The 24,385-nt window shown below is 43.5% G+C and overlaps 1 protein-coding gene across 1 annotated transcript in view; it reads left to right on the top strand.

The window, feature by feature from the left end:
* GARNL3 (GTPase activating Rap/RanGAP domain like 3) overlaps window positions 1-24,385 on the top strand; it is a 153,684-nt gene that overhangs the window by 4,454 nt on the left and 124,845 nt on the right. The window contains exon 2 of the mRNA XM_019949205.3: window positions 20,030-20,200. Coding sequence (XP_019804764.2) covers window positions 20,030-20,200 — 171 coding nt within the window. The remainder of the gene's footprint in view (window positions 1-20,029; window positions 20,201-24,385) is intronic.

Here is a 24,385-nt window from a genome sequence, read left to right on the forward strand (position 1 = left end):
TTCAAGATTGATTTGGCTATTCGGGGTCTTTTGTGTTTCCGTATAAATTGTAAAATTTTTTGTTCTACTTCTGTGAAGAATGCCATAGATAGTTTGATAGGGATTGCATTGAATCTGTAGATTGCTTTGGGTAGTATAGTCATTTTCACAGTATTGATTCTTCCAATCCAAGAACATGGTATATTTCTCCATCTGTTTATGTCATCTTTGATTTCTTTCATCAGCGTCATATAGTTTTCTGAGTACAAGTCTTTCACCTTCTTAGGCAGGTTTATTCCTCGGTATTTTATTCTTTTTGCTGCAATGGTAAGTAGGAGTGTTTCCTTAGTTTTTCTTTCTGATTTTTTGTTGTTGGTTTATAGGAATGCCAGAGGTTTCTGTGCATTAATTTTTTATCCTCCAACCCTACCAAATTCATTGATTAGTTCTAGTAGTTTTCTGATGGCATCTTTAGGATTTTCTATGTATAGTGTCATATCATCAGTAAACAGTGACAGCTTTACTTCTTCTTTTCCAATTTGTATTCCTTTTATTTCTTTTTCTTCTCTGATTGCTGTGGCTAGGACTTCCAAAACTATGTTGAATAAGAGTGGCAAGAGTGAACATCCTTGTCTTTTTCCTGATCTGAGTGGAAATGCTTTCAGTTTTTCACCATTGAGTATGATGCTTGTTGTGGGTTTGTCATATATGGCCTTTATTATGTTGAGGTAGGGTCCCTCTATGCCCATTTTCTGGAGAGTTTTTACCATAAATGGGTGTTGAATTTTGTCAAAAGCTTTTTCTGCATCTATTGAGATGATCATATAGTTTTTATTCCTTAATTTGTTAATGTGGTGTATCACATTGATTGATTTGCATATATTGAAGAATCCTTGCATCCCTGGGATAAATCATGGTGTATGATCCTTTTAATGTGCTGTTGGATTCTGTTTGCTAGTATTTTGTTTAGGATTTTTGCATCTATGTTCATCAGAGATATTGTACTGTAGTTCTCTTTTTCTGTAACACCTTTGTCTGGTTTTGGTATCAGAGTGATGGTGGCCTCGTAGAATGTGTTCGGGAGTGTTCCTCCCTCTGCTGTATTTTGGAAGACTTTGAGAAGGATCGGTGTTAGCTCTTCTCTAAATGTTTGATAGAATTCTCCTGTGAAGCCGTCTGGTCCTGGACTTTTGTTTGCTGGAAGACTTTTAATTACAGTTTCAATTTCATTACTTGTGATAGGTCTGTTTATATTTTCTAATTCTTGGTGTTTCAATCTTGGAAAATTGTACCTTTCCAAGAATTTGTCCATTTCTTCCTGGTTGTCCATTTTACTGGCATATAGTTGTTTGTAGTAGTCTCTTAAAGTCCTTTGTATTTCTTCAGTGTCAGTTGTGACTTCTCCTTTTTCATTTCTATTTTTATTGATTTGCGTCCTCTACCTTTTTTTCTTGATGAGTCTGGCTAAGGGTTTATCAATTTTGTTTATCTTCTCAAAGAACCAGCTTTTAGTTTTATTGATCTTTGCTATTGTTTTCTTCATTTCTATTTCCTTTATTTAGCTCTGATCTTTATGATTTCTTTCCTTCTACTGACTTTGGGTTTTCTTTGTTGTTCTTTTCTAGTTGTTTTATGTGTAGGTTTAGTTTGTTTATTTGAGATTTTTCTTGTTTCTTGAGGTGAGATTGTATTGCTACACACTACCCTCTTAGAACTGCTTTTGCTGCATCCCATAGGTTTTGGGTCGTTGTGTTTTCATTGTCATTTGTTTCTATGTATTTTTTAATTTCTTCTTTGATTTCTTCAGTGATCTCTTGGTTATTTAGTAGTGCACTGTTTAGCCTCCATGTGTTTGTGTTTTTTACAGTTTTTTTTTCCTGTAACTGATTTCCAATCTCATAGCATTGTGGTCAGAAAAGATGCTTGATATGACTTCAACTTTCTTAAATTTTCCAAGGCTTGATTTGTGACCCAAGATGTGATCTATCCTGGAGAATGCTCCATGCACACTTGAGAAGAAAATGTATTCTGCCACTTTCGGGTGGAATGTTCTATTAATATCAATTAGATCTATCTGGTCTATTGTGTCATTTAAAGCTTGTGTTTCCTTATTTATTTTCTGTTTGGATGATTGGTGTAAGTGGGGTGTTAAAGTCCCCTACTATTATTGTGTTACTGTCGATTTCTCCTTTCATGGTTATTAGCATTTGCCTTATGTATTGAGGTACTTCTATGTTGGGTGCATAAGCATTTAATTGTTATTTCTTCTTCTTGGATGAATCCCTTGATCATTATGTAGTGTCCCTCCTTATCTCTTGTAACAGTCTTTATTTTAAGTCTATTTATCTGATACAAGTATTGCTACTCTGGCTTTCTTTTGATTTCCATTTGCATGGAATATCTTTTTCTATCCCTTCACTTTCAGTCTGTATGTGTCCCTAGGTCTGAAGTGGGTCTCTTGTAGATAGCATATATATGGGTCTTGTTTTTGTATCCATTCAGCCAGTCTGTGTCTTTTGGTTGGGGCATTTAATCCATTTACAAGGTTATTATCGATATGTATGTTCCTATTACCATTTTCTTAATTGTTTTGGGTTTGCTTTTGTGGGTCTTTTCCTTCTCTTGTGTTTCCCGTCTAGAGAAGTTCCTTTAGCATTTGTTGTAAAGCTGGTTTTGTGGTGCTGAATTCTCTTAGCTTTTGCTTGTCTGAAGAGCTTTTGACTTCTCCATTGAATCTGAATGAGATCCTTGCTGGGTAGAGTAATCTTGGTTGTAGTTTCTTCTCTTTCATCACTTTAAGTATATCCTGCCACTCCCTTCTGGCCTGCAGAGTTTCTGCTGAAAAATCAGCTGATAACCTTATGGGGATTCCTTTGTATGTTATTTTTTGTTTTTCCCTTGCTCCTTTTAATATGTTTTCTTTGAATTTAATTTTTGTTAGTTTGATTAATATGTGTCTTGGTGTGTTTTTCCTAGGGTTTACCCTGTATGGGACTCTCTGTGCTTCCTGGACTTGGGTGACTATTTTCTTTCCCATGTTAGGGAAGTTTTCGACTATAATCTCTTCAAATATTTTCTCAGTCCCTTCCTTTTTCTCTTCTTCTTCTGGGACCCCTATAATTCGAATGTTGGTGCATTTAGTGTTGTCCCAGTGGTCTCTGAGCTTGTCTTCAATTCTTTTCATTCTTTTTTCTTTATTCTGCTCCTCGGCAGTTATTCCCACCATTTTGTCTTCCAGCTCACTTATTCGTTCTTCTGCCTCAGTTATTCTGTTATTGATTCCTTCTAGTGTATTTTTCATTTCAGTTATTGTGTTGTTCATCTCTGTTTGTTTGTTCTTTAGTTCTTCCAGATCTTTTTAAACATTTCTTGTATTTTCTCAATCTGTGCCTCCATTCTATTTCCGAGATTCTGGATCATCTTTACTATCATTACTCTGAATTCTTTTTCAGGTAGACTGCCTATTTCCTCTTTATCTATTTAGTTTGTAGGTTTTTACCTTGCTCCTTCATGTGTGGCATATTTTTTTGCAAGGTTTGGGTGGTGGGCAGGGCCTATGCTTAGGACCCATGGGGCTGGAAAAGGCCCTGGGGACTGTGGGGGGTGGGTCTTAGGCTCAAGAAACAGAAGGGGCCCAGTCGTGCCCCCCACCCCTGGTCTCAGAGGGCAGGGGACCTCACCAGGCAGCCCAGCAGGCTCCTTGGGCTCAAGTGGGCTGGGCAGATGCACTCTTCTCCTCTCCTGCTCCTCCGGCCTGGGAGGGCCCCTCACACCTGCCTCTCCTGATCTCCCCAGCCTCAGGGGTGCAGATCCTGTCTGGCCTCCACTTCTCCTCCCCCCTCTGTCCCTCTGTGTCCTACCAGTTCACTTTGGGGTTCTTCCCATCTCCTTGGATGTCATAGTTTCCCACCAGCGGCCGGCAGGCGCCCTAGTTGTGGGGAGACACTAACTCCATGTCTTCCCACACTGCCATCTTGACTCCACCTTCTGTAGCAAATATTTTTTGCACTTCATTATTTGCCTTTTAACTTTCTTTATGGTGTTTTTTTGATAGACTTTATTATCATTTTTTTTAAGTTTAGTCAAATCTACTAATTTATTCCTCCTGTTTATGCTTAGTTAGAAAAGGCCTCCCTGACTTAAAAAGATAAATGTTCATCTACAGTTTCTCCTAATGTTTCTGTTGCTTTAAAAAAAAATTACCTCTTTAATCCATTAATCCAAATCATCTCACTTTTAAGTGAGAAATATTAAGAGCTGTCTTGTTTTGGGCTGACATCGTGGACTTTTAGGGCCAACGAAGAACAGTCACCTGTGAAACATCTTAACCATACAAGTGTGTGGGTCCCTCCTCCAGGCCTATTGTTCCAGGAAGTCCAGGGTGGTAATGGGGTGTGGGATGCAGGTGATTGTGATGGACAGCCAGGGGAGAGAGCCTTGGCCTAATTTGTGGGCGTGTTGCCAGATTAGCCTCCCTTACTCCAAAAGTCCTCCACTACTTCTCATTTCCTATTGTGTCAAGTTTAAATGCCACTGCCTTGTGTTTAGGGCCTTTCAGAATCTGGTTTAACCATATTTACTCAATCATCTTGGTGACATCAAGGCAAAAAAGGCATTATTTCAGGATGGCAACTGTCTTTGCTGACTATCCTGTATCACAGTGGTCCCCAACCTTTTTGACACCAGGGACCTGCTTCGTAGAAGACAATTTTTCCACGGACTAGGGTTGGGGCGGATAGTTCAGGTGGTAACACAAGTGACAGGGAGCAGCAGATGAAGCCTTGCTCACTCGCCTGCCGCTAGCCTCCCGCTGTGTGGCCTGCTTCCTAACAGGCCAAGGACCAAAACCGGTCTGCGGCCTGGGGGTTGGGGACCAGTGCTGTATCAGCTCCGACAACTGGCAGGCAGACACAACACATAATGAACACAAAGGAGCAAGGAGGGGCCCAGGCAAGCGGCCTCCGAGCAGGTGGCAGTGAGGAGGACTAGCTGGGAAACCTGGAGGCCGAAGGGCCAGACGCTGATGCTGTGAAGCCGCTTGACCTAGATGTGTTTGTCCTCATTTTGTAGGAAGGCATATCAGGCTGTGTTCGAGAACAAAGGCGTTGGAGCGACACAGACCTGGGCTCAGGTTTCTGACTTTTCTCTTGCTGTGTGTGTGGCCTTGGACAAGTTGATTAACCCCTCTGAGCCTTGGTTAACTCATTTGTAAAATGACAGTCACACCGCTCTCACAATATTGATGTGAGCTTTAAGTGAACTGATTTGTGCAAAGTGCTAAAAACAGTGTCTGGCACAAAGCATTACTAAATCATAACTGTTATGGACAAAAATGATTAATGTTTACGTGAAGGTTCTCAACTTTGCCCTTCCCATGCCTCATTAAAATTCTAGCTTTGCCCATTCAGTTTGTCCTCCTCCGCTGCCCTCAGAGCAAGGTCCTGCCTTGCTTTCTTGTAGTTTTTTGAGCTGTAGATTTAGCAAAAGAGGGATTGAGGCCAAGGACCATAGGTCCATAGGGCACTGGTTAGGACTGCCTGAATAAAAACCTGTAGGGGTGCAGAAACACCTACTTTGTCTGAGTGTGGCTAGTAGGTTTCCCTATTGTTTTTGTTGCTCTAAGATATATTTTAAGAAATATATCTGTTATCTTTTGTGACTTTGTGATGAACCTGAGTTATTTTAAAGTACTCCTCTCTTGCTGAGCGGTGTCATTTTGGCTGCAACACTTCGTGGAGCCAGACCACATGTGAATCAAAGCATTAACGGGGTTACGTAGTAGGACTGGATTTGCAGCGTAAATCCTCAATATCAAAGAATCTCAACATTGAATGGAACTTCAGACATCTCTTAGGTCAGCCTCTCAGGCAGTGGTACTTAAAGTGTGGTCCCCGGATCAGCAGCGTCAGCATTACCTGGGAACTTGTTAGAAATGCAAATTTTCAAGCCCAACCCTAAATTTACTCAATCAGAATCTCTGGGGCTGGGGGCTTAGGAAACTGTTTGAGAACCAGTGCTCTCAAGTCTAATAGAGTGGTTCTCAAACCTGACATATATGAGAATCACCAAGAGGGCTTCTTAAGACTGTTTTCTGCCCCTCCCCCCCCCACCCCCAGATTCTGATTTCCTAGGTCAGGGTGGGTCTATGAATTGTATTTCTAACAAGCTCGCAAGTAATGTCAGTATTGCTGGCTCAGGGACATATTTTGAAAACCACTCCTCTAGGATAATACAGGAATCTTTTCTACAACAACACTTGCAGCTGGTCATCCAACTTCTGCTTATTACATCTAAGGTCAGGGAACCCACTACTGCAAGCCTTTTTGTTATTGGGCAACTCTATTATCTTTCCCTAATAGTGAAGTCAAATCTTGCCTCATTATACTTACCAGCCATCATTCATAATTCTGCTTTCATAGCCACTTGCAGTAGGCAATGCCTGTGGCTCTGATACCAGGTGAAAAGTGGTGGCTTGGATTGTGGTCAAGTGATTCCTACTCCTGGCTACTCAGTTGTAATCACCATTGAGCAGTTCTCCTTCAGCTACAAGCAGGACGAGTAACACATTGCACCTTTTCTGATTAGTGCCTTACCAGTTGTTAAAATTTTTTTAAAGATTATCAAAGGCTATGAATGGCAAGCAGAGGAGAATCATCAGTTCATGCAACTGCAGAATGCTGGGGGAGACCAAGCTTTAGGAGAGGTTAGATCCAGGTGCTCAAATAATGTCATCAGTAATCTTTCTTCATTTTCTGGGTTGACCTTGTCCTCAAGGTCTTTCCTCTTGGAGGCAAAGAAAATGAATGAGTCCATGATTACTTTCTATCAATGGATAATCCCAGCAGAAAGATATTACCTCTTTCTCAAAGGTTCTAGAGCACGTCCCAGGCTTGACATTCGTTGGATCTCTTGGGTTCTCTGCTCATCTGTGAACCAGTCATTTTGGCCAGAAGGGGGTAAAACATGCTAATTGGCTGGGCCTGGGTCATGTGCCCAACCCAGAACTGAGGGGTTAGATCACTTCATAGAGACCACAAGGAAGGGATTCCCCAAAGGAAAAATCATATTACTATTACCAGAAGAAGGGGAATGGATACTGGATTGCCCCCCTGCCCAAAAACAGTGCCATTAAATTTGGGAAGCTTTCCAAATTATAGATACCCAGATGTCACCCTAGAATCACAGAATGGGATTTCTGCATTTTTTAGTACTCATTGTAAAAGACTACCTTAGTTGAGTGGTTAAATTATGCTTACTATGTTTAGCCACAGGGAGGAAGAGCCCTACATAGACAAGATTTTGAATTACAAATGGAAAACATATTTTCCACTTTCCCAGATATTGCTTCCTACATAGCGGCTTCCTTATTAGTAATGCATATAACCCACGCCTTGTGAGAACAAATTTGATGCCAAGACAAATGCTTTCGTGTTCCTAAAGATGGCTTTCCAGGCCAAGACAGAATCAGAAAAGAACAGTTATCCATTATGCATTTGGTTGCCTTCTTTTCTTCTTCCTTATGTTTCTCCTGACTCTTAGATTCTTAGATTTTTTTTTCTTTTTCTTTTTTTTTCAGGAGGCTTTTTTTCCCCCATGCTTGTAAACAAGCATTTTAATGTGAGCTGTTTTCACAGCCTTTGTCCCTCTATATTATGTCATTATTCTTTTTTTGTGTGTCAGGCCCTTAAGTATTTAATCACAAATAGATCTGCAGCTGTCAATTTTCTTTTGGAAAAACAGCAGTCTTCCTGAGAAAGGCTATTGGGAGCTGTCTTGTATCGGGCTGACATAATGGGCTCTTAGGGCCAACAGAGAAAATTAATTTTCATATTATGTCTGTTCTCCTAAGAGAAGGGAAAAAAACAACTTTTATTATTCACTAAGAGTTTGAGTTAATACAAACCAGATTCCTTTCTTGGAGGAAGACAATAGTCAAATTAGTTTTGCTTTAGAAGGTTAATATGAGAAATTATATTTGGCTGTCTGGTTTCCAGAGCTGAAGATCTGAACAGAGATGAAGTCTGACAAACCATGCTGTAGGAAAATCAGGAGATTTGGCCTGTACAGTGAGACTCACTGCTGGTTTTCCTGGGGAAAAAAATTTTAAAGCAGCACGCAAGTGTAGAGGTGTTGGAAAGTCTGAACCACACATGTGGTTGTCTCTAGAGCTACGATTTTAGAGGACAGGAGGCAAATATGAGTTAGCAATGAGGTGTGGCTGCCCAAGAAGCTGTATACAGAAGGCTGTTCACTGTAGGATTGCTTGTAAAGGTGTAAAAAGAAGTCCATCAGGAATGTGTCAATACGCTGCTAATCATCTGTTAAAAAGACTGATACCAATCTGTATTCTGACTTGGAAAGATATCTAGGATGTTCATGGATGTTTAGTGAAACGAAGTAAGTGGCTTCTTCTGGTGATAGCAAGTGTGTAGAATTACATATGGAATTTAAGATTTTCTAGGGGCCATATTTTAAAAAGTGAATAAAAAATGAAATGAATTTCAATAGTTTATTTTGTTTAACTCAATATATCCAAAATATTATCATTTTAACATGTAATCAATATTAAAAACAATTAAGATAATTTCCTTTTCTTTTCAGTACTGTCTTTGAAATCTGGTATGTATTTTACACTTCAGCATCTCGGTTCAGGGCAGCCACATTTTTTTGTAAACATTTTTATTGGAGTATAATTGCGTTACAATGTTCTGTTACTTTCTGCTCTATAACAAAGTGAATCAGCTGTACATATACATATATCCCCATATCCCCTCTCTTGCGTCTCCCTCCCACCCTCCCTATCCCACCCCTCTAGGTGGTCGCAAAGCACCGAGCTGACCTCCCTGTGCCATGCAGCTGCTTCCCACTAGCTATCTATTTTACTTTTGATAGTGTATATATGTCAATGCTACTTTCACACTTCGTCCCAGCTTAACCTTCCCCCTCTCCATGTCCTCAAGTCCATTCCCTACGTGTGTGTCTTTATTCCTGTCCTGCCCCTAGGTTCATTAGAACCATTTTTTTTTTTTGTAGATTCCATATATATGTGTTAGCATACGGTATTTGTTTTTCTCTTTCTGACTTACTTCACTCTGTATGACAGACTCTAGGTCCATCCACCTCACTACAAATAACTCAATTTCGTTTCTTTTTATGGCTGAGTAATATTCCATTGTATATATGTGCCACATCTTCTTTATCCATTCATCTGTCGATGGACACTTAGGTTGCTTCCGTGTCCTGGCTATTGTAAAGAGTGCTGCAGTGAACATTGTGGTACATGACTCTTTTTAAATTATGGTTTTCTCAGGGTATATGCCCAGTAGTGGGATTGCTGTGTCGTATGGTAGTCCTATTTTTAGTTATTTAAGGAACCTCCATACTGTTCTCCATAGTGGCTGTATCAATTTACATTCCCACCAACAGTGCAAGAGGGTTCCCTTTTCTCCACACCCTCTCCAGCATTTATTGTTTGTAGATTTTTTGATGATGGCCATTCTGACTGGTGTGAGGTGATACCTCATTGTAGTTTTGATTTGCATTTCTCTAATGACTGGTGATGTTGAGCATCCTTTCATGTGTTTGTTGGCAATCTGTATATCTTCTTTGGAGAAATGTCTATTTAGGTCTTCAGCCCATTTTTGGATTCAGTTGTTTGTTTTTTTGATATTGAGCTGCAAGAGCTGCCTGTATATTTGGAGATTAATCCTTTGTCAGTTGCTTCATTTGCAAATATTTTCTCCCGTTCTGAGGGTTGTCTTTTCATCTTGTTTATGGTTTCCTTTGCTGTGCAAAAGCTTTTAAGTTTCATTAGGTCCCATTTGTTTATTTTTGTTTTTATTTCCATTTCTCTAGGAGGTGGCTCAAAAAGGATCTTGCTGTGATTTATGTCATAGAGTGTTCTGCCTATGTTTTCCTCTAAGAGTTTGATAGTGTCTGGCCTTACATTTAGGTCTTTAATCCATTTTGAGTTTATTTTTGTGTATAGCGTTAGGGAGTGTTCTAATTTCATTCTTTTACATGTAGCTGTCTAGTTTTTCCCAGCACCACTTATTGAAGAGGCTGTCTTTTCTCCATTGTATATTCTTGCCGCCTTTATCAAGGATAAGGTGACCATATGTGCGTGGGTTTATCTCTGGGCTTTCTATCCTGTTCCACTGATATATATTTCTGTTTTTGTGCCAGTACCATACTGTCTGGATTACTGTAGCTTTGTAGTATAGTCTGCAGTCCGGGAGCCTGATTCCTCCAGCTCTGTTTTTCTTTCTCAAGATTGTTTTGGCTATTCTGGGTCTTTTGTGTTTCCATACAAATTGTGTCATTTTTTGTTCTAATTCTGTGAAAAATGCCATTGGTAGTTTGATAGGGATTGCATTGAATCTGTAGATTGCTTTGGGTAGTATAGTCATTTTCACAATGTTGATTCTTCCTAAGAATCAATGTTGCTCTCCTAAGAGAACAATGTTTATCTCTCAATGTTGTTCTCCTAAGAGAACAATGTATATCTCTCCACCTGTTTTTATCATCTTTAATTTCTTTCATCAGTGTCTTATAGTTTTCTGCATACAGGTCTTTTGTCTCCTTAGGTAGGTTTATTCCTAGGTATTTTATTCTTTTTGTTGCAGTGGTAAATGGGAGTGTTTCCTTAATTTCTCTTTCAGATATTTCATCATTAGTGTATAGGAATGCAGGAGATTTCTGTGCATTAATTTTGTATCCTGCTACTCTACCAAATTCATTGATTAGCTCTAGTAGTTTTCTGGTAGCATCTTTAGGATTCTCTATGTATAGTATCATGTCATCTGCAAACAGTGACTGTTTTACTTCGTCTCTTCTGATTTGGATTGCTTTTATTTCTTTTTTTTCTCTGATTGCTATGGCTAAATCTTCCAAAACTGTATTGAATAAGAGTGGTGAGTGTGGGCAACCTTACCTTGTTCCTGATCTTAGAGGAAATGGTTTCAGTTTTTCACCATTGAGAACGATGTTGGCTGTGTGTTTGTCATATATGACCTTTATTATGTTGAGGTAAGTTCTCTCTATGCCTACTTTCTGGAGAGTTTTTATCATAAATGGGTGTTGAATTTTGTCAAAAGCTTTTCCTGCATCTATTGAGATGATCATATAGTTTTTATTCCTTAATTTGTTAATGTGGTGTATCACATTGATTGATTTGCATATATTAAAGAATCCTTGCATTCCTGGGATAAACTCCACTTAATCATGGTGTATGATCCTTTTAATGTGCTGTTGGATTCTGTTTGCTGGTATTTTGTTTAGGATTTTTGCATCTATGTTCATCAGAGATATTAGCCTGTAGTTTTCTTTTTCTGTAACACCTTTGTCTGGTTTTGGTATCAGGGTGATGGTGGCCTCGTAGAATGAGTTTGGGAGTGTTCCTCCCTCTGCTATATTTTGGAAGAGTTTGAGAAGGATGGGTGTTAGCTCTTCTCTAAATGTTTGATAGAATTCACCTGTGAAGCCACCTGGCCCTGGACTTTTGTTTGTTGGAAGATTTTTAATCACAGTTTCAATTTCAGTGCCTGTGATTGGTCTCTTCATATTTTCTATTTCTTCCTGGTTCAGTCTTGGAAGGTTGTGCTTTTCTAAGAATTTGTCCATTTCTTCCAGGTTATCCATAGAGTTGCTTGTAGTAATCTCTCATGATACTTTGTATTTCAGAGCAGCCACATTTTTTTTTTTTTTTTTGTGGTACGTTGGCCTCTCACTGTTGCGGCCTCTCCCGTTGCGGAGCACAGGCTCTGGACGCGCAGGCTCAGCGGCCATGGCTCACGGGCCTAGCCGCTCTGCGGCATGTGGGATCTTCCCGGACCGGGGCACGAACTCATGTCCCCTGCATTGGCAGGCGGACTCTGAACTACTGCGCCACCAGGGAAGCCCAAGAGCAGCCACATTTAAGTGCTCAAGAGCCACGTGTGGTTTGTGGCTGCCTTATTGGACAGTGTAGATGTGGACCCTCAGGTAGGAAATGTTTGAAAGAATGCATCCAGGTTTTTGTTTTGTTCTTTAATGTGACTATGAATCATAGTGAAATAGGGAAAGGTAAAAAAAACTGTGGGAAAAAATGTATGGGATATCAGGAGACTTTAGGAAAAGGGAATCAATAAATAAACTATTAGTGGGAAGGATGACTATGATTTGATGGACTTAGGTTAACTGTTCATATAAATCCCAAGTAAAAGTTAGACTTTGAAACTTATATGTGAAACCATTGTGTCATGGATACATGATGTAATTTAATTGCGGGGGGGGGGGAGAAATTAGTGTAAATAAACATTTTTAAAAAAAACAGAAAGAGGGAATGATTTTTTTGTGTCAGATATTGCTGCTGGGTCACCCAGTGGAGAGCTAAGAATTGACCATTGGTTTAGCATCATGTGGGTCATAGGTGGCCTTTGACAATAGCTGTCCTTTGGAACAGTAAGGATGAAAGTCGCACTGGACTGGCTTTGAGAGATAATGGAAGGACAGGAACTGGAAACAGTGAAACTAGTCAGCTTTTCGCAGGAGTGGAAGGGATGTGAGTTGAAAAACTGTTTTATTTGGTTCTGGTTTGGAGTGTTCTGCTTTTGTTTTATAAAGATATTTATGTCTGATGGGAATGGTCCAGTAAAGAAAAAAAGGATTTCAGTAGGGAGAGGGGGTGTTTTACTTGAAAAAGAGAAAATTCACAGAGGATATAAAAGCTGCCCTCCCACATTTGAAAGGGTGTTGTATGAAAATGGAATCAGGCCCACTCTGTGCATGGCCCAGGGCTAGACCTAAAATCACAGTGGGTACGAGCGATAATAAAACAGACTGGACTCAATACGCGAAAAGTACATTCCAGCAGTCAGTGTGCCCCAAGCTAACATGGCTACTCCAAGATGCAGTAAAATTTTTATTACTGGAGGTTAAACCATCTATAGTTTAGACTAGTATTTCTCAACTGTTCTGTGTTTTCAGTGCACTTTTGGATACAACAGTTTTAGGTGACACACCTGGAAAGGCTCAAGACAACACAAAAGCAGGTCGGAGGTAGTGATCTCACAGTCACTGCTCCAGCGTAGCAGTGACCTTAGAAGTGTCCGCAATTAGTGTGTGTTCTTTTTTTTTTTTTTGCGGTACGCGGGCCTCTCACTGTTGTGGCCTCTCCCGTTGCGGAGCACAGGCTCCGGATGCGCAGGCTTAGCGGCCATGGCTCACGGGCCCAGCCGCTCCGCGGCATGTGGGATCTTCCCAGACCGGGGCACAAACCCGTGTCCCCTGCATCGGCAGGCGGACTCTCAACCACTGCGCCACCAGGGAAGCCCCAGTGTGTGTTCTTTTGGTTGCCCTTCAGCACCTCTTTACTGATTGGAACAGAAATGCCTAGTGCTTTGAGCAAGCTGTCTTTTAAACTCACAAGGCAAAATGTCTTCCCATCAAAGTACATAGTCTCTTTTTCTTGCCCGCTGGAGGTTATACCACTGCTCCCACCAGAAAAAGATTGTGCATACTCTGCACTCTGCACGGGGTCACATGAACTGTTAAGCTCAAAACCCAATTGGACAGACATCACTATATAAGGCCTATTGGTCAGTAATCTGTTGCAGACGACAGAATCCACTTTACCTGGTAGAAACAGAATGAGATATAATAGTGATATGGAAATTAAGTGCTTACAGAATTGTTGGCAGGGCTGGAGAGCAGATTCTAGTCTGAGCTCCCAGTCACAACTCCTGCCCCCAGAACCACTGTGCTCTGCACTGATCAGGGAGGCTGCCACTGCATAACAAGAAGCTGATCTATCAAGAAGCAGCTGCAGGGCTTCCCTGGTGGTGCTGTGGTCGAGAATCCGCCTGCCAATGCAGGGGACACAGGTTCGAGCCCTGGTCCAGGAAGATCTCACATGCCACGGAGCAATGAAGCCCATGCGCCACAGCTACTGAGCCTGCGCTCTAGAGCCCGTGCTCCGCAACAAGAGAAGCCACCGCAATGAGAAGCCCATGCACCGCATTGAAGAGTAGCCCCCGCTCGCCACAACTAGAGGAAGCCCACGTGCAGCATTGAACAAAGCTGTCCCTGCTCCCTCAGAAAGCCAGAGAATCAAGAAGCTGCTGACTCCAGGACCACAACAACTCTGTCATGATCTGTAAAAGCAAGCGGATGCCCTTTGTCCTCTCTCTTCATCTGCCTGGCTCCGTTCCCCACCAGTCTCTCATGAGTGCATTTGATTTAGCATGTGGACTCTAAATCATGTCCAGAACTCTAAACTGCCAAGCAGGTTAGGACATTACGTCTTAGCCTTCCAACTTCTGCAAGTTGTTCCAAAGTATCTGCCACAGACAGCATCTTTCTTCAATCACAGCAAACGTAAATAAGACACACTGATCCAAAGTTGGTAGCGCACACTGGTGTGCGGCTACATACCTGGCACGCCTATCTCGGAGCCGTTTTAGTGGGCGAGGAGGTAAAAATGGGAAATCAAGACTCAGATGGCAGCGTGAAGTGGATTTTCCAACAGTTAAGTGTCGGTGATTGCATAGTTTTAACACAAATGAAAGTTAGGACATAAATGCCTGTCTCGCATTTTATGACCAGAGAGACAAGTGTCTTTAGAAGAGCTGCCAGCCATGAAGTCTTTCCTAGCATCAGTGCCATATATCAGGCCTGGGCTGATGCTCGGCAGATGGATTGCCTTTGCTCCACTTGTCACAGTCCTCACAGAGCAGCTGCCTTCCAGAGGTTGATAAAGAAATAGAGTAGGTCCCATAGCGGTCTGACTGGGGCCACCAGCGACCTCATTCAAACAGGGCCAGAACAGCCCGACAAAGTCTCTCTATTCCATATGAACACTTTCCTCATATTTTTGCGGCATTCCCATAGTCAATTATTCATTCAAAATATATTTACTGGACTTCCCTGGTGGCGCAGTGGTTAAGAATCCGCCTGCCAATGCAGGGGACACGGGTTCGAGCCCTGGTCCGGGAAGATCCCACGTGCCGTGGAGCAACTAAGCCCGTGCACCACAACTACTGCGCCTGCGCTCTAGAGCCCGCGAGCCACAAGTACTGAGCCTGCATGCCACAACTACTGAAGCCTGCACGCCTAGAGCCCGTGCACTGCAACAAGAGAAGCCACCGCAATGAGAAACCCGCGCACCGCAACGAAGAGTAGACCCCACTCGCCGCAACTAGAGAAAGCCCACATGCAGCAACAAAGACCCAACGCAGCCAAAAATAAATAAATTTATTTATTTAAACAAACAAACATATTTACTGAGCCCTTCTCTGTGCTAGGCACTGGACGTAGACCGTGAACAAGGCAGATGGGGCCCCTGCTCTCATGGACCTAACATTCCAGTGGAGGGAGGGTGGGAGGCAGACAGTGTACCAGTAAACAAACACATAACTGGGAAGGCTCCAGTGGCCGTGAGTGCCACGGAGGAAGAATGTTGCAAGGTGGGGAGTGACGGCCTGCGGGAGGGGCAGTTTCGATCTGGGGACAGAAGGGATTTGTATTCCCGCTGACCCCAGCTCTGTAGGGGTTACTGCTCCCTTGGCTACTGAGCCAGCTCAGGCCCCAGCTGCTGATTTTGGTTGCAGATAAGCAAGAATGATGACTTGTGCTTCGTTTAAGGTTGTTTTCAGCCAACAATCCGAATGAGGATACAAGATCAATAACGCAAGGGAGTGGGTGTGGCTCCCAGAAGTTTCCCGTGTTCCTTATGGAATCATGGTTGCAGCTCAGTGATCCATGCAGCTCTCACCAGGGGAGATATCAGCCACATCGAAGGAGCCAGAACTGAGACCTTGTTACCTTCTATGACATTTGCTGCCTTCAGGGCTCTACCTACCAGTGTATGAGAGAGACAGCACTTGTGCCACAGTTGTGTTTCCCCGCGGTCTGTTTCTCGCTGCATCGCTGGGCCTCAGCAGGCCTGGCTATGGCCCCCACAGCTGCTGGTCCCCATCTCAGGCTTCTGGACGGTTCTTCTCAGTGACTGCGTCCTCGTGGCCATCAGCAGAGGACTAACTGTGAAGGAGGCCACATTTCTCTTTACTCCCATCTGTTTAGACTCACAATATGAACACTCAAGTTGCCCTGAGGGCTTGGGAGTCACAGAGGAGAAAATTGTAAGCTGTGTGCTTCTGAGGGCTGCCCCCAGGCCAGGGAGATTCACTCACAGAGGCCCTCATTTCCTCCCCTTCAGGCCCACTCCCCTCCCAGAAAGCACCTCCAGGACGTGAATCAACCCTTTTCCGGTCACACTCTGGGATTTTTATCCTAGAACCTTGAGAAGTCTATGTATTATTTGATCTTTTGTTTTGAGTTCTTACTCTCTCATTTTCTTGAGAAAACAAAGCTGTTATATGTTTCATCTGATTCCTGTTAAAAATCTTCTCGTCTGTACTCGTCATCTGCCTTTTGCAAACCTCTTTTCATAGGTCCTGTGCTAATTTTTTCCTGCATGTCCGTCTGGGATGGAAGCAGCTCTGTCTGGGTCTGTGTTTACCCACTGATAATATGGTAGATTCACCTTGACTCCTTTCCCTGCCTCTCTGAGCGATGGTGAATCTTCTCTTTCAGAGCTGGTGCTGGAGGTCTGGCTTTGATGCTTCTTGGGAAGTGGGACAGAGACAGTGGGAACGTGCCATCTGGTTTTACGCTCCCCCCATGCCTGCCCTCCTGTCTGCAGAGTCCCCTGTGCCTGTGGTGTATGTGACCCCGTGGCAGGACTCTCCTTAAATTTTCAGCCCTCCCCCCCCCCCCCCCCCGCCACTTCAGGGCAGACAGCCTGCTCCAAAGAGGGTCTGGGTCAGTGCGATTTCCCATGATTCGTGGACCTTCTTTTAGTGGGTTCAAATGTAATTGGTTAATAATCTTTCAAGAGGTTCAGATGGCTCTTAAGATATACTTTTCCTTCTCTCCTTCAGCTTTTCCTCAGATTAGGCCACCCCTTGTTAAAAAGTTGGGGCAGTGACACACAAAGAACAAACAGCTTCTGCCCCAGTGCGGCCCATGCTTCCAGGCCTCAGCCCTCCAGATCGGGCACTGTCGGCCTTTAGGACATTCTTGCCCATTTTCCTCACGTTATATAAGCTAGGTAGACCTTGATGTTCGCTTTCAGTCTGTCCACGATTAATTGTATACAGCAGATCTTCAGAATTATAGCATGGAGTTTGGTCATTCTCTTGTTTCAGTGAGTTTTCTTCTATGTATTGGGCTATTTTTTCTTATTTCCATGGGTTCCAAGGAGCTATGCAAATGAGCACTTCCTCTGCCATTTTCCAAGAAGTTCTTCCTCTGCTGAATATTTTAAATAGTGAGACAAGAAAGATAAAATATGTCAGAAGATTAAGAGGAACATACATTTTTTAAATTAGAAAGTTAAGTCTAGAAAATTTAACAGAAATGAGGAAAATGATTAAAATTAACAGTGATGAGACAGCATCTGAACAGTTAGAAAATGAAGCTAAAGAATTAGATGAAAGTATAAAAAAAGAACTCAGAAACTCTAAGGGTAAAGATATGGCAAAAAGACAAAATTAAATGGTGGGAAAGGTTTAAAGGAACTAGCATTTAAGTATTTCTAAACAAATTTTAAAGATGAAAGGGCTAGACAATAACACTAAAACAATGAAATAATCTTAGTATTTAAAGATTAAAAAAATGTAAGCAGCATATGAGGTTATCCCATTCTGTAATGTTCCATGTTAAGATGTACCTTATTTACTGATTTACAAAGATGGCTAAGACTGTGCTTTAGGGAGAATTGCAGGTCACAGAGCATTATATATTCTCCGTATGTGTGTCACATAAAGGTTGCAAATACGTAGAGAGAGGAGTGATGGGAATAATACCAAACCGTTAACTGGGAGAGGAAAGGGAGTGGAGTTGGGGATGTCGTGCCTGCCATCGGGTCCCCTCACCATTTCTGGAATCTTCTCCCCTCCTCTCTTCAGTGCACTTTTTCTCCAATACCCACACCTGGGTGGCGACTCTTCCTAGGTGGGCTGCCCTTGCTCACCGAAGCTGCTTTGCCCACCTGTGCAGAGAGTGCCAAGTACCCGGGGACTTTACAGCCCTCACCCCGACCCGGGGCTCTCGGTTCCTCTTCGCAGGTGGGACAGCTCTGCGGTGTAATCAACCCCGAGCAGATTGTAAAGCAAGCTATGTATGTGATTTTCATTTTCTAGTAGCCACGTTAAAATCAATTCTGATACACTTTATCTTCAACATGTAATCAACATAAAAATTATTGAGACGTTCTGCATCCTTTGTTATTTGTACTAAGTCTTCCAAGTCCGGTGTGTGTTTTACACACGCACGTCTTGCTTTGCCTGACCCATTTCCTTGCTCAGTGGTCACAGGTGGCGCATGGCTGCCGCGTGGGACAGCCCAGCTCCACTCAAGTTGAAGCTGAACCTTCACAGGACTTTGCCTGAAAATGAAACCTCACCTCCCTGTCCTGCTTATTGGTTTCTTTTAGGAGCAGTTTCTTTCCTTTTCTTTTTTTTTAACTTGCATGATTAAGAAAGGAACATTTTCTTAATAAATGTTTTGCATACAAGTGTTATTTTTGTAATTTAAAAAAAATCTAGAGGGTTCAAAGAAAAAAATATGTCTCTCATCCAGAAGCCCTGCTTTGTTATTTATTTGTTTGTTTATTGCTAAGGCAGCCATAAACTCTAGTGACCCTGGGTTGCAGAAGACTTGAGGTTCCAGTGAGTAAAGAACAACTGACATCATAGCAGAACCTTCCCTTCTTGCCATTTGTCGTACGTGGAAGGCTCGAGCCTTTCATGTCTATAGAGTTTCTGCCAAGATAAGTGGCCTGAAGCCAGCTTAGAGTAAGATTATCCAGCAGTCTGGGTCAGATATGCAGCCTGTGGCTTCTCAGGCCCAGGTAAGGTGATGGGGGAGGATGGGTCATCACTTATAAAGGAGGAATACCAGGGGGACCTGGCAAGAGTGGCCTTTTTTTCTTCTGCGGCATGCCTGCAGCCTATAATTGGTACTAGTGTAGCAGCTTGGGAGTGGGCAGTGCCCATCTGGCTCCAAATACCCAGGCTGTATGGAGTCACTTCTCTTGGCATCCAAACCCTGCAGCAGGATGGTGGCTCCCTGTGCAGATGCCTCTTCCTCACTAATAAGACCACGAGGTCTTTTGTCTTTTGCCTCGTCACAGCGTTTTATTAAGAAGACACTATAAAGAGTCCCTTTTGACATAAGTGTTATCTAAGATTGCTTTTTATTTTTATTTTCCCACTTCCAAGTATTTGGATTTTCTTTGCTAATTTGTGTGTCACCTGAGGTAGAGGTGGGGGAAGAATGCTCCTGATTGGCTCAGAAAGTAATTCCAATCAGAAAAAGCAGGGATGCCTACATTTCCCTAACAAAGCCACCCTTCTTCATCCCAGAATCACCTTACCTCCTTCCTCGCTGTGTCATCAGAGAAAGAAGCAGACGTGTTTCAGCAGTGCATTTCCCAATTTATTCCCATTTGTTAATTCAGCAAGCATTTACTGCTTACTTCCTCTATGCTATTACTCTTGAATGTGGGTTTAGTCCTTTTGTCTACAGTGTTGTTGCCAGTGTAGGCTCTTTTTATGGCTTTTCTTGGCTATTTTAAATGGAAATTGGGAGATAAACCAGGCACTCCTGGACCAAACGCCAATGGCCATGAGGTCCATCCTCTGAAGGTACTCCAGACAGAGCTTTCCCTTCCTCAGTGAATGTTGCCTTTTTCTAAATAAGTTTGTGATGGTTCACATGCTCACTTTTCTCCTTTTACCTTCGACCCTGCTGACTTGAGAGTGTGGAGGACTCCACTCATTGCTGAGGGATGTGATAGGATTTGGACGGTTCCAGGGCCACGAGGCCACAGTGTGCAGGAAGGGCGTGGTGCTGTCTTAGTGGGGCACCTGGGTCTTGGGAGGGCCTTGGCTTTACCCCTCCTCATTACTGATGGGCTGGCCCCTGTGGAGGAGTGGCCAGAATGGGCCAGCGATGGGCCCTTGTTCTTCTCTGTTCTAAGTGCCTTTCCCAACTCTTTCTGTTTCAGTACAGCACTGCAGCCTCCAGGCCCACTGATGGATCCGCTGATGAAAGGGTCCAGTGGGAGTCAGATGGCACAGACCCTTCTATGGAAAGCCAAGTCGTCTCTCTCCTTTGGCATCCAGCCCCTGCAGACGTGGCCAACAAAAGACCCTGAAGTAGAGGCCCAGGTCAACCTGTAAGTAAGTAAGAGAAGCATCATCTCAGTTGGGGCTCACGCTCACTCTAACTAGAAATCCCTTAATGCTCAGGAAGAAAATTATCTTTGGGGGGAAGAATAATGAGAGAGAGGAATGGATATTTGGTTGGGAGATTTCATTTCTTTCTTAATGGTGCCTGATGTGTATTTATTTATTTACTTAGCAATGTTCATTGAGCACCTGCTCTGGCCAGGCCTTGTCTCAGGCATGGCAGGCAAAAGGGATTCAGTTCCTGCCCTCAGGGGATTTACAGCTCATGGAACAGATAGCCGTTAATCAAATAATCATACAAATAAATACGAATTGTGACAAGTACGAAATAATCATACAAATCATACAAATAAATACGAATCATACAAATAAATATAAATTGTGACAAGTGCTATGAAATGTGGTACCTTGATTCAGTAAACATTTACAGAATGCCCTCAATGTGCCAGCAACATACTGGGGATATAAGAGAATATGACATCTCCTCACCCGTGAATATCAAATAGTATCTAGAAGGGGAAAAAATTCCAATTATTATTCAGAAGAAATGATAATAACTATGCTATAACTAATATATTAATAGATTCCAGGTCCCATAGGGTGGTAACTATGTTTTCCTGTTTACTCCTGAATCCCCAGGGCTTTGTTATAGTGTACAATATTTGTTGGATGAATGAATAAGTAATGAATGAAGAAGATACTACAACACAGTGGTGCTTAGCTTTCCAGGGAAATCAAAGGCAACTAGGTGCAATGGTCTAATTGCCTTAAAAGCAAATGAGATGCTTCATCAGTTCAAGGCAACAAATATTATTGATGCTTACTGTACCTAAGGCCAACCCCAGAGATTCTGATTCAGTGGCTCTGGAGTGGATGAAAGAGGACTCTTCAGGGACAGCCTTTCCAGGGAGGCAGACAAGTAACCAAATAACTCCAGCGCTGTTAGAAAAGAAGCATGTATAATGTGCTATAGGAGGAGGGGATCTGCGGGAGGGCCGGGAGGAAATCGGGGAGCAGTTGCTCTTAGCCAGGCAGGATGACCATCGCGCCAGGCCGGAAAGGGGAAGAAAGCCACTTTAAACAGAGGAAAGTGTAGAGCAAAGGCTCGGATCCGTGAAAGTGGGTCCCAGCAGTGTTGACAGGCATTAAAGCAGTGATTCTCAACCCTGGCAGCACAGGAGAATCATCCCGGGAACTTTAACACATATGAAAGCCTGCACCATCCGCCCAAGAGTCCCAGGTCTAGGGTGGGACACAAATACCAATATTTTATAACGCTCCCCAGGGGATTCTCTTGTGCAGCAAATGAGGAATGCTGTTTTTAAAAATGTAACCACACAAAAATAAATACAAAATAGTTATGAAGTCCCTTATACGCCTAGCTAAGGGGTATGAATTTTTATATCTCGAGCAATGAGGAGCCATTGATAGCTTGCCTGATTTTAAACGATAATACAATTTGAAATAGACAAGGTTCACAGGGTCTGGATAAATTCACGACTGCTGGTTCTGCAGTGGGTTCTTCTGGGAAGCTAGAGAAGTCTGGAGTCACCGCTGCCTTTTCAGAGCTGCCACCATACCCCCCACCGTGGCGCGGTAGGTCCACTTATGAGAATATGGGAATTGAATGTCTCCTTGATCTGAAACTGAAATCTAAAATTTCAGTGAATGCTGAATTATCTGGGCAAAATGCTCCTGTTTTTGGGGGCCGCTGGTAACCCGCGTGTGGGCAACTCCAGCTCTTTAGAAAGGAGGGCAGGGAAGCCTGCGCTTTATCTACCAAAGGTGGAGCGGGGGTGGAGGGTGGGGTGGGGGGGGTGGGGAGTGGAGGTAGGTGGACGGGTGGGGGGAAGGGCCACTCTTCCTTCCTCTGAAGCTCCAGGCGGGACTCTCAGCGCTGCTTCTTTCTAAACTACAAACCCCACAGTGCGCCGCGCGGAGGACGTAGCCAAAGGGGCGGGCAGGACTGCCGGGAAGCCTATGAGACGTAGCGGAAGCAGCCCGAGGTGGCGCCTTCCGGGTCCTATTGGTGAATCTGGTTAGGAGTGGGACCAGGCCCTGGTGATTGGCGGCCGCAGGGCTAGCGAAGCTGCCGTGAAAACAGGGCGGGCGGCGTCCGGCCAAGGGCTTCACCCCAGACTCAGGGGCCGGACTTGAAACTGATTCCACCGGGAACCAGATGTTGGGTTTTCTGGAAAACAGGCTAGAAAGATGCGTCTTTTAAGAACCGCTGCCATTCTGCGGGCTGCTCATTCATTAACTCATTCATTCAGCAAACTTAATTGATTACCTGTGTACCAGGCACTTGTGCAAACATCCCAAATGCGTTTTCTCTTTTAGTCCTCACAAAAAAACAGATAACTACTGCAGGCTCCATCTTACAGATGACGAGGCTGAGGTCCAGAAGAGTTAAGAGACTTGTTCAGGTCACACAGCTTGTAAGTGACAGAGCAGGGATTTGAACCTACATCAGTCTAGCGCCAGTGCGCATCTCCTAATCTCAGTGTGCTCAGCGGTGCCATCAGGAGCAAAGTGTTTATGGGATGTCAGTGTCCACAGGGTGACTTGGTATTGTCGGGTGAAGATTATAGCAGGACCGGACTGGACACCAATAAAGTTGACCAAGCACAAAGTTGGACCTTGTGCGAGGTCCCTTGGTCATACAAGGCCTATTCTCACCAGAAAAGGTTTTTGGTATCTATGAAAGAACCTGCTGAGCACCTGTGTGCTGTCCTGGGCCCTGTGCTAAGCACTGGTATGCAAACGAAGCATCTCCTTCCAGATTAAGCGAGGCCTATGGAAGTGCTGTTACCTAGGGCAATCCAAGGAGATTTCTCAGTGGAGAGACTCCTTGAAGTGTGGGAACTTTACCAGGCAGAGGTGAAGGAGGCCTCCCCAGACAGAGGAGACTGTCTGTGCAAAGGCCAGCAGCGTTAAAGCATTCTGGATTTGAGGGGAACCACAAACAGTCAGGTCCAGCTGGAGCTTCTTGCGGAGTGGTGAGCCTGGGATGGCAGACAGAAGCCAAGTCACTGGGGAGTGGGAGGGCTTAACCTGCCTGCTAGGAAGTTTGGTCTTAACTCTCTCAGCCAGAGCACAGCATGATCAGATTTGCATACTGGAAAGATAACTGGTGTCAGTGGGCAGCTAGATTGCAGGAGGATAAGGCTGGTGGCAGGGAGACCTATCAGAGTGGCCAGATAGGAGATAGTAAGTGTTCTGATGAGTGGCAGGAGCAATGGGATTGAGTTAAGAAATATTTAAAAGGAAGGTTAGAGTGGACCTGGTAAATGCATGGGTGGTGGGGTGAGGAATAGGACAGAGATCATTAGATACTGCCGTGGGGGCTGAAGAGGGGTACAGTTACATCTCTGGAGGAAGGAAGTTCTTAGAAAAGTCTTCTTAGAGAGAGTAATGTGAAGTGGATCTTGAAAAAGGAGGAAGAACGTTCCTTCCTTCTTTTCTTTTTCTTGAGTAGATTTTAATTGGCAGAGGTGGGGAGGACGGTATTCTGGATGGCCGGATCCTGGTTTGCCACTTGTATGGTGAAGTAGGAGGAAGTTTGGAAGGTCAAATTGGGGGACATATCGTGAAAGGTGTTGTACTTAATGCCAGGACATTGGGAGTCTGAGTGGCTTTTGAGACAGACAAGTGATGGTTTGAGCTCTGAGCTTTAAGAGTTAATTTCACTGATATGTACAGTGAGGAGGCCAGGAAGCCAATTAAGAGATGGACTAGGGAAGGGCTCTTCAGTTGTAAGTAACAGCAACCCCACTCAAAATAGTTTAGGCGAAAAAGGAGAATGTATAGGTTAATGTAACCAAACTACAGGAAGGGACACATCTCGCTCGCTTCAGGGAGTGACTGGATCCAGGGACTCTACTGCCAACAGTCAGTCCATTCTTCTCTTACGCCCTCGACCTCCACCCCTTAGCCCTGCTTCTCTCTGCCTGTTGACCTCACTGTCTCCTACCATCCATGAGTTTTCACCATGCAGCTGTGGGTGTGATCTCAGGCAGCATGGGGTATGTTCTCACAGACTTGCAAGTTGAGAGGAAAAATCTTCCCCATCAGTTAGAAGAACCCTGGGGAAGGACTATAGTTGCCCAGCCTGGGTCACATGTCCATTCCTGGTTCTGTGGGGGAGTGTCTGTTACCAGGGGCAGAGGGGG

This window comes from Tursiops truncatus, chromosome 6 (genome assembly GCF_011762595.2).
Source record: "Tursiops truncatus isolate mTurTru1 chromosome 6, mTurTru1.mat.Y, whole genome shotgun sequence".
NCBI classification, from domain to species: Eukaryota; Metazoa; Chordata; class Mammalia; order Artiodactyla; family Delphinidae; genus Tursiops; species Tursiops truncatus.